Source organism: Nesoenas mayeri (genome assembly GCF_963082525.1).
Source record: "Nesoenas mayeri genome assembly, chromosome: 4".
Classification (NCBI taxonomy): domain Eukaryota; kingdom Metazoa; phylum Chordata; class Aves; order Columbiformes; family Columbidae; genus Nesoenas; species Nesoenas mayeri.
The window spans coordinates 59,584,271-59,604,971 of record NC_137540.1 but is presented as its reverse complement, the minus strand read 5'-3'; the positions used below and the strand labels follow the sequence as shown (position 1 = coordinate 59,604,971).

The 20,701-nt window shown below is 37.3% G+C and overlaps 1 protein-coding gene across 4 annotated transcripts in view; it reads right to left on the bottom strand.

Annotated features, from left to right (window-relative positions):
* The window catches only part of KCNIP4 (potassium voltage-gated channel interacting protein 4), a gene marked incomplete at both ends in the record, with an annotated part of 414,628 nt that overhangs the window by 293,525 nt on the left and 100,402 nt on the right, over positions 1-20,701 (bottom strand). The window contains one exon of one of the 4 annotated variants that reach the window (XM_080344085.1): positions 10,807-10,894. The exons of the other annotated variants lie outside the window; for them this stretch is intronic. Coding sequence (XP_080200211.1) covers positions 10,807-10,894 — 88 coding nt within the window. Of the gene's footprint in view, positions 1-10,806; positions 10,895-20,701 lie in introns of those variants that run through there. 4 annotated transcript variants of the gene reach the window in all.

Below are 20,701 nucleotides of genomic sequence, written 5' to 3'. Positions count from 1 at the left end.
TTTGAAGAGACTGCCATTCACTAAAACAGTATGTACTGTTACTGCAGTCATCTAAAAGCATATGCATATATCGTCATATTTGGGCCAGTGTGATTGTCAGAGCTTCTCATTTTTATTCCTAACTTGCATCTTTCACTTAACAGCCACAAATAAAACTATGATTGGAGGAAGGGGCTCAGGATTTGTTTGAGAACACTTTTTAGGAAGAGGCAGGGGTTACAACTGTTAAACAATGATATTCTACAGTCCTTTAAAGCAGTGATACTATCCTAATTGCAGAGAAGTTTATTTTGACATAAAACATAAGAATGATGTATTGGTTCAGACTAAGGATCCATCTAGCAAAATATCCCATATTCAGCAGCAGCTATTAGTGTGTGCCCAGAGGAGAAGCAGGATAAGCTTATTAAATATTTTTCCCTAATGCTTTCCTAGCCACAGACTATTAATATTTTAATCTCAGACTATTTTTTATGTATACTACAGTTAATCTAGTTAGTGACTCCCAACAGATTTGTTTTTCAAGAACTTGCCCAGCTTATCCTTCTGAACTCACAGAGTTTTTGCACTTAAAACACCCTTTAGTAGGGAGTTTCACAGGTTTATCAGCCCCAGGGTTTCATTCATGACTGGTATCATCATCTATCCATTTACACATAAAGCTCATTTTGCTCAGCATGTGCTATTTTACATTAATCTACATTGAATTTTATCTACCATTTTACCGTCTTTGCGAATCATTACGTAAAATCTACCTACAATAGAGAGCCCCTATAAAATGAACAAAAACTCAACCATTAAGAAACAGTCTGTGTACTCTAAGGTAGTATTTAATACAGTTTGTATCCAATTTTCTACTCCAAGTACACTCTACTCCTTATTGCCTCGATAGCCCAAGTAACTCTGTACAACGGTTCAAGGAAAAGCATACACACAGTTAAGAACTGCAATATATTACATAAAGCTGAGATAGCCTTAATGCTGCCATTTCCTAATAGTTGTGTGCATAATTTGGTAACTTTCTAAAAGTTAAGAGTATTTTTAAACATAATGTCAAGTGCTGTGTCCTACATACAGCTGAAGTTTTAATATTTTTCTTGTAAATTATGTCAGTAGTTTGGACTCTTACAAGAATGTTACAGAACACAGGACTTCTAAAGGGAGATCAGTAAGGATGGCTATGAGATGCTTTTCAATTTGTTATTTGTAAGAGAAGATGAACCATGTCTTTCATTATAATTAAGATTCACATTTGGAATGAGAGAATAAAAACTAGAACAATCTTTTCAAAAGAATAGTATGAATGATAACTTTGTCCTTTTCCCATTAACATAGCACAAGAAAGCTTAAGACTTCAAAGAAGACTCTTTTGGAAGGATCTGGAAAAAAAAAAAAAACACAACCTTTTTGAAATGGATTATATGATGGCTCCATGTGTTAAAAATATGGAACATTTGAGGGAAATATTTAAACATATTCAGGAGAATATGTTTAAAGATTAGGGTATTGCCTTTAGATCCCCTACTTCAAGATAGCCTTCTACCCACACAGATTTTTCACTACCGCTTCAGTCTTCTGTGATGTTCAGTCAATCTGCCATATGCAGGATTATAAATTTTGAAGTTGAACCATTTTGCACAACACTGAGTTTTGCAGATATTGCTTAAAGGAAAAGAGAGGTATGCAAATTGGGGAGGCAAAGGCAGTCTATCTAGACTCTTTTCTGAAGAGGGGAAAATTCATAATTTGTGAGTGATTAGCTGTGGCTCACTACCATACATTTCCTCATTAATTACATTACTTAAAATCTGAAAATTCACAGTAGGTCTGCAGCTGCAGCGTGAGAGGTATATAACCAGGACTGATTTTTTTTTAGGGGGTGAAAAAGAGAAATATTTCCAATTTGCTCCAGCTTGAAGCAGAATGTAACGTAAGTGCACTAAGTTATGGCATTCTAAGCATTTCCCAGAATTTCTTTCAAGTTAACTGCTGCTAAGTTCAATACATCTTGGTCTTTTGTCTCAAAGTACTGTCTATACTACAGCTTACTTCTAAACAAAAAGCCTGTAGAAGGGTTCCTATTTCTTTAGGATAACATAAAAAGGTGTTTTCAGAAGTCAGGTGCGATAAACCAAAAATCCTAGCAACATTATGATGACTCAGGCAAAATTCAACTAATGTAATTGCCAAGAGAACTTAAATAAATAAGTTTGGGATTTTTTTTAAGGTATTTTTCTCTCAATATCTGACATTTTACATTTAGGTGTGTTAAGTCAACTGAAGCATGAAACTTACTCAAAATCCTATCTTGTAACATTCCTGCATCCACCATACCCTTCCACAATAATGATTTCTCTCTGAGGTAGACTAATACCAAGAGTGTAATGGTAAAATTTATGAATGCTAATCAGGAAATAGAAAAAAAAAAAAGAAGCATAAAGTACAATGGAGAACTTCAAATGAAATCTTGATGGGTTACTTTAAAATTAACAGCCCTTCTCCCCTTAAGCAGGATATGACAAAGATTTCACCCTTGCACATTAGAACCTGTATAATTTATCTATAGAGAGAGAGAACATTGCACCCCTGTGCAGGAAAAATATCCAAGACCCTAGAGATTCAAACTACTTCCCAGGCAAAAGAAAGAGATGCAGACCTTAAATCTGGAATTCTTTTCCATTAATAAATAAATAAGGAAAAAGACTTCTCAAGTTGATGAATGATACTGATTTGGTATCAGAAGAAGAAACATTTCGCAAGACAAACAGAAGAATTGCATTTGGAAGCATATGAAACCCATATTTTCCCATGAATGTTGACATTTTAGCTTTTTCATGACAGCTTCAAGCTACAAGTTCCTTTATAAATATTTTAATTTTAGATCCTGTTTACATAAAGAGGAAGACCTTTCTCATCTACTCTCTTTGTCTCATGTCATTTAGGATTATTTTGATATTTTGGATTATTGTTTTCTTTTAATTTATTCTAATTCCCATTTTACTTTACATGTATTTTCAGTAGAAGCTAATGGATCATTATTAACCGGGGAATTCAAAAATGGGAATTCATCTTCCCTGGTTAAGGTTCCCTATTAACCCCATAATAAGAAAGCATCCTAAATAAAGCTTTCAAATAGTTGTTCTTTATTTATAGATTTTGTCCAACAGTCACCTGTAACTGCTACTTAACCTCTGGTTAGAGATGAGCATCACTGTCAGCTGTTTAATGATGAGCAAAGTGCTTTTATTATAGTTTGGCTCTATATTTCAGAATTTCATCCTATGAAGTCAAAGTAGAGAACTGAAGAAGATGCTGGAAGTTCTGTAGTTACATTACAAATGCTGAGGAAAATTTTAAAATGTCATCAGGGAGATGGTGCTGAGAACTCATCAGAGTACAATTTCTTGACTGCACTTTCTTCATTACACACTGTAGGGTAATTAAGCAGCACAATTTTTTTATGGATTTATACAAAGTAAACAGTGCTGTAAATTCTCTCAGGAGTCTACCCTGTATTATTTCTTCAAAAAAAATCCTCTGTGCTACAAGAAAATATTTGAGAAATGAAAATTCATTATAGTGGACATAGATCAGTGCATCACCATCTGAAAACTGTTTAATTATGTGATCAGTGAAATGAAATACAGAAGCATTTTTAGGTAGTTCATATAATACAGTCTTGTATGAGAGATATTCCTCTACTTAAACAGGACAAAGCAAAAGCTTTTTTCTTTCACCCTCTTCAAAACAGTTGGAAGTGCCAGGAAACAAACAAACAAACAAACCACACAGAAAAGTCCACTGCTGTCTGTCCACTGCTGCTTTTGAACAAGAATTTATAAATACTTTGAGAGGACAAAAATGGGGTTGTTCAGTTGGTTGTGTGCTCCTGAATGCTAACATCATTCTTTACCAAAACACATCTGATGTGTCACACTGTGCCTTAAACTCATAGTAACATGTCCCAGCACAGCTACTGCTGACAGAAGACTTACTTTTCTTAGCTGACTTCAGGAGTCAGTTGGTTCATGGAACTGTTCTAGGAAATGTCAAGTTCACTTTCATGGGTCTCAGTGGCCATCATCTAACCAACAGTTTCTGGTGCTTCTGGTGCATAAGAATTCACTGCTGGTAACCCGGAAGGCAAAAATTTACTAAAAAGGCAGAGACTACTGAAAAAATACAAAGCTTCTGTTTTTTATTGCCTAATTGTATAGCCTCTCTGTGGGTTAACAGATCACAGACATCTATCACCATTTGTAGGCCTTATTTCAATCAAAATGCTTCAACACATGTTCCACAGCTTTGCTGGGAGAGATTTAATCACACAGCTTGCTTTAAAGACCATTTTTCTTACGTAAAGGTGACGACTTATTTCCACTTCTTTACTTTGTTCAGTTGGATACAGTGCAGCTACGTAGTTCTTGCACTTCTATTTCTTTTGTAAAGGCAGCTGCAAATTATTTATTCCTTTTCATGCTTTCTCATGAATAGCTGCAGTTCTTATATAATTTCCTTTAATCTTTACTTTCAGAAAATATAAAAAATATTCCTGTGACTCAGAGGTAGCCTTAATGAGTGGTTTCTCATTCATTTATTTTGCAATGTGTTAAGCTAATAAATCTAAGTGAAGGAAAAATCATAATAGGTCTTTCAGAAGGTTACATCAATATAATTAAACATGAAATCAAAATTGAACCAGAATTTAATCACTTGCTTTTATTTTTGATTTTGTTTCTTTTTCTATTAAACCTTTATCCCATCAGAAAGTCCATTAACCACATACTTCACATATTCCTATTTCTGTTTTTGAAGTTTATTTTAATTTACTTATGGTCTTGCACAGTTTACCTGAAGAAGTTGATGATGAAAAATGTTCTCTTGCTATAAATTCTGTTAAGGGGAAAAACACAAGAAAGTTTCATTTGATAATTCTTTTCAGTTCATCGTATCACTTTCACTAAAAACTGTGTCAGGAAGCATCAGGAAAAAAAAAAAAAAAAGAGCCTTTCTTTAGAACCACAATTTCTAAAGTCTTAGATTTTTGGAGAGATGCTAAAGGGTTTTGTGGATCTGCTGAGGATGTGAAGCATCTCTCATGTTCAAGCTTAGAAAGTCAAAAGACTAGAACTACAGAGCTGGAGCTTTTAAACTGCTTGTCCAACCTAACTGGCCGACACTGCTGTCCCAAAAGGGACCCATTAATCAATGTGTGAACTGCCCAGCCAACCCTCAGCGCAGCAGGGGTATGCAGCTCAGAGGCATCAGCCACACACCTATGCTTGCCCAGCTGGGACTCGGAGCAGGGCAGAGTCTGACAATGAGCAGCTCGGAGATCCTCTGCAGCAACTTGTGTCAGAGATGGGCAGATGCCTGGGGACTGGAACCACTGCAGCTCTCTGATTTTTTATCCTCCTCTGCTTGTCCACCAAACTCTCTTAAGTTCCTCTGAACTTACTTAATGAAGCAGCATGTATTAGAATTGGCAGCATGTATGGAGACTACCCGCTCTGCAGTTTAAAATGTTGTTACATTAATATTGCCAACTTTTTTTCTTTTTTTAAGCACTTTTACAGCTTTCTTTTACAAATTCTTAAGAATATTCTGTCTTCCACTGAGGAAATTAGAAGGAAAATATCTCATGAATATTCACATTAAGTAACCATTTCACAGTAATTCCAGATCTTTGGCTTCACTTAATAGTTTTTGTGAATTACCACAAACAAAAATTAACCAGCCAAAACAACATAGAGGAAAACACACTACTAGAAAAAAGAAGTAGTAAAATTAATGTTAATATTTCAGGAATATTTCCCTCATTGTTATTCAACTTCAAGGTCTGAAGAGACCATCTGAGAGACGGTTACAGTTGTTTCCTACACTTATTTAAACCATCCAGATTTTCAGCTATTCAGGAAGAGTAACTACATAGAGGAAGGTGTACAAAATTCATTTCAGGATCAGTTTTATTACAGGAGAAACTTTTTCTTTTGCCTTAGAAGTACAATGCTTTTTCATCTCTACTAATTCTTCCTCAGACTAGGAAAATGATTTAATCAATTGTTGAAATAATTTAATTTGCCGTATTTAAGATGATTATGCACAGATTAAATATGAAGTGGCTTTAAGTTCTGTGCTTTAAATCTGAAGAGGAAAAGAGGAAAAATACAGTATAATTAATTGTAAGAAGGAAGAGCTAATTAGTCTCAATATTCTCTTTCACATAAGCTCTTAACTGTAAATAAAATTAATTCTGGTATATTTACCTAATATCACTAACTAGACTATGACATTCTTGTAAAATATTTGAATTAACCTCTAAGTTTCTAAGAATTCGTTTTTTAAACTTTCCACAGCTTAACTGAAAAAGTTGATGATGGGACAACCCTGATATATTCCTTGTAAGGCTGTTTTACATTCACAGCCTAGAAGCCAGATCCCATCTCCTGGTAACTTCTGTAGGAAGCATCACTCCCAGACTAAACATCCCAGTATATCACTCTGATTTTTAAGAATCATTCAATCAATGCATCCACAACACAGTTGTAGAAAGGGGTAGGAAAGGGAAGGAGGCAGAAAACTTGTCTAGAGGGGCATTCAGTCTCAGTATTTCCCTTTCTTCCTGAACCAGGTCATTATATGAGGCACCTTCTTCAGTGTGTTTCAATCTGTCCATGATGGCCAACACAAACCATTTGGAATCTCCATGTTGTTGGGACCTATTCTTACATTCTCTCTGCTGAAAACGAACATCAAGAAGTGGTGTGACAATGACACTTGCTTAGGACAGTTGCAGACCTCTTTGAGTGATTTCACAGAGTGAAGTTTAAACCTCAGGTCTACCTACCCCCAGATGGATTCCCTAATCATCAGAAAAGAGTTAGGCTCCCTGTCTGGTCCTGTGAAGTTTGCACGTCTCAGATTAAGAAAAGGAGAGGCCTCTTATCCATACTACAGGATTTTGAAAGTGTGGACATTCTTAAACAGGGAGGAAATATCTCGATCCACTTCAGGCTAAGCAGTCACATCTCCTTCCCTAGTTGAGAGCCTAACCAATGCGTGATTATATACCCCATATTTCCAAAGTTCGGGAGGGGGACATCTAATAAATGCATGTGTCACTAAAGTAAGCAGCCTCAGAAAGCATTCATAATAAACTGCTGTCTCAAACAGACTCAGATTCATAGGCAGGTGATCTACAGCAGTCCCAGAAGTAGTGCGGTGAGCCCCTGGATGGTTGTGCTAGTGCCTCCCAGATCATCAAGGAAAAGAGGTCTACGCTCAGATTGTATCTTTGTCTTGCCAGTAGGCTAGAAAACACTTCTTTGCACAAACGGGCAAAATTAAAGACTAAAGATTACTTTCTGGTAATCTGGTGTCCCAAAGAAAGTGCCATCAAAAAGCACATCCCACATTCACATATAATAGATTTATTCTTCCTAACTAAGAAATATGTCAAGCCTGTGATCAATATTATTTTACACCAATGGCACTAACCTATAGATTAAAAAAAAAATAAATAAACAAATAAAATCAATTGATAGCCTTATTGCACATAAGCCTAGAAGAGTAAGATTAATTCAGATTGTTGGAGAGAGAGAATACAATTCCACAGCCAGAGTTGTTGTCCTCTTCCTTTCTTTGTAAAGGCATGTGCTAACTGTGAATTTGAATCTGTCCAGGAAAATCTAGCCTCCTTTATAAAAGGCAATATCAACACACCTAAAACGGACATACATGTAAAAACTTACCACTGAAGTCAATGAGTGTTTGGTTTCTATCATCTCTTCAATCCCCATACTGTGACAGTTGTGACAGGTAAGAAAAAGCTTCCTAGTCATTACCCTGAAATTATGTTTTCTCAAAATAATTTACAATCTGTTTCTTGATCTCTCAATGATTTATCTCATTATTTATAATATACAAATTAATGTTGGATCTGAAAACTGAAACCTTCTCCTCAGTTGCAGAGTCAAGTTCTTTATGACAATATTTCAAAGAATGGGCATTTCCAACATGCCTCAAGAGGCAGCAAACAATAGAGTAGGAATTGCTATGACACTTGACAAATGTTGTCTTCAATTATTTGGGGGAATTAGTTTCAGATGTGGAAACACATCAACTTAATATACAGCAGAAATTATGGAAAATACAAAACTTTGTTTAAAAGACCATTTCTTTTCACTACATTTTGCTGTCAGTCATAGTAACATGTTGTAAAAAAGAACTGGAAAAGATCTGGATGTATTCAGGTAGAGAATACCACTTAAAACCCATTGTAAATATTTATGCAGCAATAACCTTCAAGCAAGTGAGTTGTTTCATTAACATGTTTATGTATTATTACAGACAACTATCTGATAGTTTTTATTTTAAATATTGAGATTCACCACAGAACACATCTATACTGCTGTAAATGGTTACAAAATGTGAGCAGTAAAGCCAGCAGTCAACAGCGAATTCTTAGCTGGGCCCACAGCCAGTGAACCCAGTCTCCCTCCTTGCTCAATTTCTCATCTGTGTAACCACACCAACTGCAGCAGAGCTTGTACCAATCTATATTGATGTAGGTTAAGTATGTATTCAACATGCCTACCCATACAGAAAGGAGGAATGGATTAGATTCAATGCTTGTGCTTACAACAACGTGAGGTTCCAACTTAATATTTAAAGACTAAAGAACATCTGAAAGAGAAGCCAGGGGCCAAATTGTATCAACAAAGAAGTTAAATTGTGTTCACCACTGTGCACCTTAGTAAACATCTACATTTTTAAAATAATTGGTCACTTGAGTAGGCAGATTGCCTGCTTGTAAAAAGCTAAATAAGCACACTTTTTTTATTTCTGATAGCTATGCTGCATTTTCTGAATGCTCAAGATAGAAACTGTAATATATTTAATATACAAATTGAAGTATAACTTTCTAACACTTTCAACAAGCCTTACTCATTCATATTCATTAATTATCAACTAATTATAAACATAATGAATTATGCATTAGGTTTTTTCAGGGGGAATAGTAGCTTGCATTTCAACTGCTGAGGTTAATGACTAGACTGGGCTATGTAAGACCTGAACACTGGAGCCCTACCTTTCCTAGCAGTTCAATTATTATCATATTATATTGATCTTTTCTGCTACATTATTTGAACTCAATGAGGTCTATCAACTTAATAACAGTTGTAAGATACTGTTGCCTGTAGTAAAAACAAACTGAAAATTTCCAAGGAAGTGTATCCGTTCTTAAGAGTTACCAAGAGTGGGGGGTTTTGCTTGATTGTTTCCTTTAAGAAAACACATTTCATAGCACTCTACATGGCTTTCCAGTAATTTAGCATTGAATATGTGCTTCTTAAATATAAATGAAATAATTTATTTTAGTAGTAACATAAGATTCAGTATCCACAATAATTCCTGAAAATGGTTTTGAATTGTGAGCCTAGAAAGTTGGAGTACTAACATCAGTCTAAATAATAACATAGTGTGCATCATTTGATAAGAAAGGAAAAGCTTGGATGACTTTGTGAAAAAGGAGTATTGGTGTTCATTTCTAGCATAGGTTTCCTCTTTGCATCATATATTACTTAATTTCCATAGCAACCCACAGGAATAAGAAGCCAACATTTTCATAGAAATCTGAATTGATACAATTCCCAAAAGAGAAACCAGGATAGACTAGGAATAGTACAGAAAATAAAGTCAGGGAAATTCTGTGTTACCAGACACACAAAGTTACTGTTTCAGATTTCCACAAGTTACAAGCGTCCTGTGAAGTACTCATTGCCAATGTTTATGTCATTGTATTTACAGCTTTATAACCCCAAATCTGATAAAATGCATGCATCAATACTTAAAATTATTACTGAAGAGTTAACTTTGCTCTCAAATATTTACATCAGTGCCTAAACTGAAAGGGGGATAAAAAAAAAAAAAATCAGCAAAACTTTCAGAGCACTTGTAGTAAGACGAATGGCTTTTAGTTACCAATAATCACATTAGTATAATTGGTTATTATCTGCTGATGCTGGGCTTGCACATCTGATTGATGATTTTTCCAAGAAAAATAATATTTGAAGTCTAGAAAGAAGCACAATTATATTTTATAAATACATAATAACATCACATAGGCTATCATATTTGTCAGCTGTTGGGAACAACCATGGAAAATGCTGAACTGTGAGAAAAGTATATTTTCCAAAGTGCTAAAGAAAAAAACTATACTGTTCATTCAGTCTAGCTTAGAAACCTTATTTGGTACTGTACGATTTGTCTACAGTTACAGAAAAAAATTGCCTAAATAAAGTTGACAGTTCCAAATTCTTTAAGGGCAAAAAGCACAAGTGTTATTTAAAGTTTGCAACAAGATACTATAATATCATACTGACATTCTGCAGTTATTTTACTTCTTAAGATACACAAAAACAACCCTCTGAGAAAAAAAAAAAAAGAATGTAGTCTACTTGTCAAAATAATTCAGTTCATCCTTTATGACCATACCGTGGATATTCTACATTACTTTAAATGTACACTGGTGGACAGGTGCAAGCACGTACATTCACAGTCCGATTTGGATTCAGGTGTGCAAATGCTTAGAGAACGTTATACTGTCTGAACACCGTAACAAAAGACTATATATTCTGGTTTTCTTATGCTCAGCCACAAAGGAGGTCACAGATTTCCTTTTTTATTATTCTCTACAAGATGAAAGGGATTATAATATAAAACAATGCCCTCATTACATTAAGCCTGGGCAATTTTCGTGTTATCATGCCGCACAATTCAACTACAAAGAAAACAAGCCATTACCTGTGTGAAGAGAACCTGTGATTAGCCTGAGCAGGTACTGGGCAAATTTCAGTATTTCACGCTTACACCGCTTCCTACAGCCGCTCATCTTAAGCAACACGGAATCCCTCGGGGAAGAGCCTGAAGACTTTGCCAAGGAAGGGAACAGTTCCTGCCAGCAAACTTCTGGGGCAGTTGACAGCCTCACAACTCCTCGCGGCCAAGCGAACTGCCCCCGGTTTCCCCCTCCGCTGTCGGCGGAACGAATCCCCGCGGCCGCTGCCAGGACACGGCGCAGCCACCGCCGCCCCCGCGGCGGCCGGACCCGCCGGCAGGCGCAGCCCGCGCGCAGCTCCGCGGGCGACTCCGCAGCCGCGCAACCCGGCGGGCGGGGCCGCACCGCCCCCCGCCCCGCGCAGGCACAGCCCGCCCCGCAGCGCCCGCGGGGGCTCCAGCCCCGTCCTCCCGCAAGCGGGCGGGAGGCAGCGAGGGCACGGCCCGGCAACCTTCCGTTGCCATTTTGCTGGTGGAAGGGAAACCCCACCCAACATCAAGCCCTGATCGGTGAGGAAGCAGCCCAATGCCGGGAACGGCATCGCGCTGCTCAAGGTCAGGGCAGAGGGCTGACTCGCCCGTGATTTACCTTCAGGAATGAAATCCAGTGGTGAGTTGGAGGGGAACCCCCACCGCACTCACTTGGCACGTCCCTGCAGGACCTGTAGCCTGCTGAAGGTCACAGAAACCCCAGGGCACTGCACACCTGGAGACAAGAATTTAATGAAATATTACAAGGGCAAGTGTAAAGTCTTGCATCTGGGCAGGAACAACGGCGGGTTCCAGTGTAAGTTGGGGAGCAACCTGTTAGAGAACAGAGTAGGGGAAAGGGACCTGGAGGTCCTGGTGGACAGCAGGATGACCATGAGCCAGCACTGTGCCCTTGTGGCCAGGAAGGCCAATGGCATCCTGGAGTGTATTACAAGGGGGGTGGTTAGTAGGTCGAGAGAGGTTCTCCTTCCCCTCTACTCTGCCCTGGTGAGACCCCATCTGGAATATTGTGTCCAGTTCTAGGCCCCTCAGTTCAAGAAGGACAGGGAACTGCTGGAGAGGGTCCAGCGCAGAGCCACAAAGATGGCTTTCCTTCTTACGAGGAAAGGCTGAGGGAGCTGGGTCTCTTTAGCTTGGAGAAGAGGAGACTGAGGGGTAACCTCATTAATGTTTATAAGTATGTAAAGGGTGAGTATCACAAGGATGGATCCAGGCTCTTCTTGGTGACAACCAATGGGAAGACAAAGGGTAATAGGTACAAACTGGAACACAAGCGGTTCCACTTAATCATGAGAAGAAATGTCTTCACAGTGAGGGTGACAGAACACTGAAACAGGCTTCCCAGGGAGGCTGTGTAGTCTCCTACTCTGGAGACATTCAAAACCCACCTGGACACATTCCTGTGTAACCTCATCTAGGTGTTCCTGCACTGTCAGGGGGATTGGACTAGGAGATCTCTTTAGGTCCCTTCCAATCCCTAACATTCTGTGATTCTGTGAAGGAATCAAAAGGCCCCTCTGTGCAGAGAGCTCCCCCTGCTCCCCAGCCCACTGACCTGAGACAGTGAGAAGCTGGCTGTGGACCAGTTAACATTTTGTGATTTGCATCCTCCAATGAAGTCTCTATAGGAAGCTATATGCATTCCCTTATAAATTCCTTCTTTTCCATCTTGCGTGAGAAGTGTTTTCTATTAATAAAACTGATCTGAAGTCTTTATCCATGACCAAAGAACCCAAATAATGTTTTTATTTCCCTTGGACTACTTCCCTGTGCTACGTAAACACAGAGAACAACTCTATTGCATTAGATGGTGATGCAACATGTAATGCTTAATATAGTTAAAAGAAGACAAAGATCCCATTAAGGAGAAGCTTAACAGAAGAAAATCACTGTCTGATCTAATTTCAATGACAACATCGACCATAAAACATTTTGGTGAATGCCTTTAAAAAATCATAATAAACACAAATGCACATCTTCAAGCTATTCTTTATATTACACACTGAGCAGAGATAAATACATTACAGACACAATGCATCAAAGCGTTCTCAAAGTTGCAGTTCAATGACACAGTTTCTGCATCCCCTATCTGAATCACAAGCCTGCTGTCTTATGCTTCCAGGGAGGCTACAATTAATGGAAGCAATCAAAATGAAATAGCTCACAGAAGCCCCCACTTCAGCCTGGCAAAGGGTTTAGCCTGAAAAGGAATGGAGCAAATTTCAATATTTCACATTTACACCACTTCCTACAGACACTAATCTTAAGCAGTAACTACTTCGTGTGTCTTTTCAGCAAAACTTTGCCAAGAAGAGTTTTACAAAAACCCACAACAGAATCCTCAAATTCTGAGGCATCAGAGATTACAGCGTGCGTTACAAGTTTCTGAACTCCCAGTCTCTGAGAAGGAAATACTTTAAATAGCTGGTAGACATGAAGAGACACTGGAAACAGAAGTATGCCTCTCACCTCTAAAGAAGAGGACAATGCAAATGACTCTCAGTGAGAGTCCTTGACCTTCTTAATCCTTTTACATTTTTAATTGCTTTATACCAATTTCGCTAGTGTTACTTCCAAATGACAAACTGAAATATTAGTTTTCTAAAGACTTAGAGAAGCACATATCACCAACACCATGTTTTGTTGTTTTTTCTCATTCCCTACAACAAAGCTGCATACATTCTGACACTTTTTCCTAAACCTTTTACATTTCAACACAGTGATGACAGTAACCGCTATCCAAGAAAGAGTTCATGAAATGTTCTGACCATTTTCACTAAAAGGCTTTTAACAAAAAAAAATGCAGTATTCATACAGAATTGGATCCAAATCTAGCTTCCAATATTTCTCTGTTGAGCAGAAAAGGCTGCCTAATCTATGAACTAAAGTTGCTTACCCCAGATGAAAACAGCAGATCAGGGAAAAGTGGACAGGAAAATTAGAATGTAAAACTGTAATAAAACCACCATGGTTTTGTTGATAAATCTATTAGAGTGAAACAATATGAAGTACAGTTGGAGAATATCGAGAGAAAAAGAAAGAGAGAGAAAAAGAGAGAAAATGAGAAAAAGAAAGTTCTTGTTAACAGAGGGGTCTGGATCAACTTCTGTAAGTTCTGACCTTGGAATCAGGCACCTAGAATCCAGGTTTAAAAGCCACTATATTTAAATACGATGAAGAAGGAATAAACCCACACGTGTGTGCTGGTTTGACTGAAAATGAGTTAATTTTCTTCATGCAGTTAGAAACCTTTATTTTTCATAGCTAACACAGTAATTATTTGGGCTTAGTTTGAGAACAAGAAATAACGTTCTGGGACAGAGTTAATGTTTTTAATTGCTCTGGTCTGAGAGCCAAGGATGTTCTGAGCTCTGCTCAGGTTTGAGGCATTGAGGAATGGGGGCAGAGATGGGGCAGAGCTTGACTGACATCCAGACTGATCAATAAGAATATTCCATCCCACTAGCATAATGCTTCATAGTTAAGGACAGTCAGGATCTTCTGGTCACTCTCTGGTGTTCTCTTTTCTTTGCTGTTTTTGTCGAAGCCAGGGGAGCTCTGTTCAGGATGTTTAGTTTGGCCTTTTTGCCATCCTGCCATTTTGCAGAGGTCTCTGGGCCTTTCTGCCTTTTTCCTCTTTTCTCTCTCTGTTGGGACCAGGTGCTGTTTCCTGGGACTGGCTGTTTAGTGTGGATGGAGGAATTATATTGAGCACCTTTTATTTTATATTCTATTTCTATGTAATATATATGTTTACTAGTAGTGTATTAGTATTTGTTATTTTATTAAACTATCTTTATCTCAATCCAAGTTTCTCCCTTACTTTTCGATTCTTATCGATCCCTTATTTGGGGGACTGGGGGGAGTGAGTGAGCAGCTATCATGGTTGTATTGCTAGCTCAGGTTAAACTGCAAGGTGATACAAAAGGGCTTTTCAGACATTAGGAAAAGTAAATAGAAGGAAAAATTAAACATTATTTGCAAACTCCTGGAATTTCAAATTGTTTTACCCAGGTGTAGCTGAGAGGCTCACAGAACAATATAATGCACAAATTATTTTGTTTTGAAGTACTTGGAAGGCATGAAATTACTGGGGAGAAAACACATGCCTTTTTTGTTTATTTTTTTAAAAACTGTCGACAACAGCAGTCCATTTTAAATGGAAAATGGAAAAATTTCCCTGAATGTACAACGTGTACTATATAGGTGTTAAGACAAATTAATTGACAATAATAAAAATACTTCATCTGAGGATTTCTAAACAATGCTACAAGAAAGACCTTAAAAATCTTTGTCATCACAGCAAGAAAAAGTGCAAAATCATCAGTTTATGAAATTCAGTTCTATTCAATCCATAGATAAAACTCCATATGCACTTTTAGAACTTCAATTAGGATCTCACCATCACTGCTGTATGCCCCAGGTACACAAGTTGACAACAATATTCACCCATTTTAAGTGCCAAATATACGCTGCTGTGGCTGTAGTCCTAGTTCCCATACTATGGAAGACAGAACTACACAAATTTTGTAGTTCAGAACTGGTCAGTATTAGCAGGTATGTAAGCAGTATTTCTATTCTTGTTCCTATGTAGGAAGAGTATTTCATTATAAAACGAAGCAATCAAAACAGAAATCAATTCACAACAACATGAAAACAAAGTAAGGCAACAACCTGATTTTTACATTGCAGAGGTTTCTGGACAACCTACTCTCATCTTTTTTAAAAAAAAAAAAAAAAAAAAAAAATCTTTACCCCAGACACACAGCCTGTTTCAGAAGAGAACATTGTGATGGCCTGGCATAAAATGATAACAAATGCTGAATTAGCTAGCATTATAGTTTCTTTTTGAGAAAGAGTCATTCAAGACAGATTATATTAGAAAAACCATGTCTTAAAATACTCAAGAAACAATTAGATTTGGCTATAATCATATTAAGTAACAATGGCAAAGACTCACTTTGCAAAAAGCACAGGTTTCAAGAGGGGAAAAAAAAAAATCATGAATATTTGATGAGAAGAAGAAACCTTCTAATAAGAATGACAGTTCACACCAGATATAAATTTGCTAGTTTGGTAACAAAAAAGCAACAGTGCAAGTTGAAGTGACATATACAGAGCACAAGTTGATCAACTTCTTGAAGATTATTTACCTTGTATACCTCCCATTTGCACGCGTTCTTTGAACATTCTTTCAACTTCAAAGAGCAAAATCTGCTCCTGAACTAGTCTGTGCTATTGACTAAGAGCAAATTGAAATCTTATAACAATAACAAAATTAACTCGATTGGGTGACTGCAGGAAGTCAACTAGGAGCACTAAAAAACCTGTGTACAGGGTTTCCTTGCTATTGCCACCAAAGGCTTCCAAGGGCTTTTGTTTTTAATGCAAATGTACAATTCCACAACAGAACATTTTTATCAGAGGATTGCTAACCTCCTTATTTCAAAGAACAGAGAGAAAATTTACAACCTAAGCATATGGCAAGAAACAACAGATGGATAGAAACAAACAGATGGGTGAACACAAGGTAACAGCAAGATGTTTACAATCAGTATAATAAACAACTGCCACAAGTAGATGACCATCATCTGATCTCCTTTCAGTTGTTCCTTGTCTGTCATAAGAGTCCCCCTAAACCACAATCTCTAATGTATTTATTTTAGTTGCTCTTCTCTGGATGTTTGCTTCTTAAGTCTACAGTATTGTGCACCAAGGTGTCCAAAGTTGGACATCATTGTTCTAAAGCAGATGCAGCAGGATTAGAGTCCTTCATCACTGAAGTCACGAGAAACAGCAGAACTAATTCCAAATTATTCAGCTTGTCTATGAAAATATCAGCCACCACTTTCAACTACAGTCACTGAATAGCAACAAAAATTCTCCAGCATCTCATTTGCCCAAATTTAGACTTGGCTGTTAACACAAACCAGAAACAGTTAAATACTAGAATGTGAGCTGTGTATGCAGAGATGCAGATATACATTCCCTTTCTAACTGATTAGTAGTAACATGCCAGCTAAATTAACTTTCTGTAAAATGGTTATTGCTCATTGCTGTCTGTTCTGAATGTTATAGCAACAACAAGGAACACAAAACTTATTTCTGTTTTAGCCACTTCATATTAAAATGGATGTCCACATGGGATCTGGACATTATCTTGTTTTGAGTTGTGTGGAAGTAGTAGTTTCCACAGAGCCCAGGACAGATGCTGAGGGGACTGCCAAGGTCCCTGGTTATGAAGACAGTCTTTTTTTTTTTTTTTTTAAACCCTCCATAACACAATTTAAAAATTCCTAGTAGCCCAAACATTACTTATCCAAACTGTGCATAATATTTCTTAATGTGGAACTCAAAATAATAGAAAATCTTTATCCTGGCCCATGCCACTGAAAATTAATGGTGTCTTCATGCTTTTTTCTATGTTTTTATCTTCTTCTGAAAGCCTGCTAAGAATAATATCCTCAAAATCAAACAGCCCTATTGCTGTGCTTAAAATAGGCCTACAGAGAAATGACTGCTACCTCATGCTGTCTGCATAATATCAACAAATTAGACATGTGCTCCATTCTAATAGCTAATACCTGCATAAAATAAATTGCTTTCATTGCTGTTACAGTTCCAGACTCCATAGGATCAGTCTTAATTTTTGATTACATTTATGCAGCTTCATAAAACATGGTGGCTTATCCCATCAGAACATAAAACCTTTGACTAGTGTAACAAAAACACTTAAAACATTTGTCTCTATTATTTCTAACTTCCCTGTAACTAGCTGCTCTGTCAGAATGCCTTTTTTACCTACTCAGTGTCCTTGAAGCTTACCCCAAGGATTCATTTTCACACAACACTCTTAAGATGATACTGCAGTCAACCAGGAGCTACAGCCGCCTCAAACTCCCACACAGTCCTCACTTGCCTAATTAAATATTCATCACCCCAGAATGTTGCAGTGTCAAACACCAGCAACTTCCAGCCTGACCTTCCACAGCCACCCTGAGGTTTGTGCTGGAGAATAAACAAGACTGGGACTTACCTGCTGAAACATAAAATGACATAATGCAGTTTTCATGTTGCACATTAAGTCCTGTGCATGCACTGTAAAATTCTCACTGCAGAAGCTATAGTATTACCTTTTAATGTCCAATATAATTTGAATATCTGTATGCAAAGCTAACTATAAAACCTGCATAGGTGGTGTTATCAATAATCTTCCTGCAGAACACTAAGATATTTTCTTCCTTATTATACACAACCTGATTTTGTATATGCAATCAGATCTTCCAACTTAAACCAATGCTGAGTATTCTCAAATAAATCAAAAAGGATTAAGACCTACTACTGTCAACAAGTAGGTGAGATTATTTTTTTTGTGGCTTTGGACTCCTACCTTAGTTTCACATACCTCATTTTTAAGAAATGTGTGTTTTGCCTACAAGACAAATTTTAATTCCAAATCTCTCTTGTCTGTGGAAAGAATATCTGGAGTTATTATAACACATTATAGTTGTACTAGATTCTGTACCTATATACATCTGTATTTAAGAGGAGAGAAAGCTGAACTGAAAAAAAATCAGAAGGAATCAACTTCCCTGCTGTAGAAACCAGAGCCTTAATGGTCCATGGGTTCCATAGTTGTAACAGATTTAATGTAAGTACAGCATATCCATATCATGTCCATAAGAGTATTGAAAAGCTTGTATTTTGACCCCAATAGCTACATTAACCTGCTAAAGAAGAAAAATATATCAGAAATTGGGTCCACATATCTTTTATTTATGCATACTAAGTATGCCATGTTCTTCAGACAAAGGAATAGTCATTGCGCTAAATCAGTTATGAGAATTCTATAAGCATAATGAATGCACACATACAGCTTTGGCCAGTAACTAAAAATACTCATGAGAAGTATTCTTTCACTACAGATATATATGTAGCAACACATGTAAGTAAAAAAATTTATGTAAAATTTACATATGGGTTAACAAAAGTTTGATTTCACAGCTTCAGTAATTTATTCAGACATCTTTTTACTGCCAGGGTTTCCCATAAATGGTCAAAACTTAAATTTCATCTTCTCAGCAAAGAGCTTCCCTAGAGTTTTCAGGGATTTTGTTTCCCCTGGCATTTTTTCCTAGTCCAAAATAATTACGGACACTGTTGAGGTTGCAGATGCAGTTTTATGGCCTAATTAAACTAAAATTTAGGATTTAAAGGTGCAAATCCTTAATTTTTCACATTCTTAATCTGGCATGAATTGAAATGCATTTGGGTGAATATGCTGCAGTTACGACATCAAGGAGGAGAAAGACAGAAGACAGATGCTACAGCCCAAACAGTTCTTCAAAGCCTACATCTTGGTTGAAGTGATTTTGAAACATCCATCCTTCTTCTAAAATTTGATTATGATAATTATTTCACATTAAGTACCAGTGTTGAGAGCAAGTTAAATTACCACAATACTAGGCCTATGATGTCTGTCTTTTCCCTCCTGCCAGGGTCCTGTAGATACCGAGAAGAAAAACAGTCTGTCAGCACTCCTGTGGGAACCTTCAGTAAAGCCCTTTGGGGAACACGAGCAGTTAATTGCCTAGTCCAGATTTTTCAGAACCATTGTGATTGTAATACTGGCCACAGATCTCCTCCTCACATAATACAACTGATTAGTTCTCCCAAAGTATGCAAAATTTAACTCTGACAGGTAGGAAAATACTTTTAAATAGACTTAGAATTCATCTGATCATATCTACAGTCTGACAAACATGAGCTAAACCTTGCTCATGGGTAATAAGAAAGGTTTATATACTCTCAAAACTCTACTACTCTAAACTGAATAACTATTTTTCTACTCTGCACACTTATTTTCATTACAGGCAAATTAAAAACACATTCAAAAAATTATTTTATGATCTTTTCTGGTCAATTGGAAATTCACCTCGGTTTAATGCTACAATAAAGCCTGAAGAAGCTACCCACTCTGCACTAGTAAACAGTGATCAAGGATATGAATCAGGAGTTGCACAGCCATTTAGTATTGTTGGCCCTGTAAAGGAAACATCTGAGTCCACATTACCGTCTTGAAGTCACATACTGCATAGAGCTGGGAGATTTTTATGGCCTTGTGCAATATCTGTGCAGTATCATCATTTGCCTGCCTACCTTCTACCACATATACTTTTGCAACTATATATACCACCACTTCTCCAAGAAGTATGGCCACAACTACTTGGGGCTTCAGTCAAGCCTCCCTCATATGTCCTTCTAAAATCAGTCCCCAAAGACCAGAGATGGAAGGAGACAGAATCTTGGAGATTAAAAGCAGGGGAATGGAGTAACCAGGGAACTCAATCTCACATGTGATTCATGGGCATTCATGAAAGACAGAATTTTTGGTTCCCAGGTGGGAACGCTCAATGGCAGGATAAGTACTTAGGATCATGTGCTTGAGATCCCAGGAAACTGCAGATATTGAATACAAAATCACTGCAATCTCTTAGTGACAACAGAGTCTAAAAGATCTGATCAAATAAAGGCCTTAAGCATAAATTCAAATCATTTTCCAACTCTATAGCCTGAGGAAGTGAAGTAGCTTTTAGTATGAACTCAGCTATTTTAAAATTACAAGTCAGTGATAGTGAGAATAACCTGTATATGGTCTAGGTAAGCAAATAAAAATTCAATTAACCAGCTATAAATAAATTTCCCATTCTGAAGCCTAGAAACAGGAAGTTAACTGCAAGGCTCCCTTCTCTATAAGTCAGTACAAAAAGCAATATTTTTTTATATGATACACACACATACATATGTATTATATAATCAGCACTGATGCTCAAGAACATAAAGATACTGAGGAATACCACTACTTCTCTCA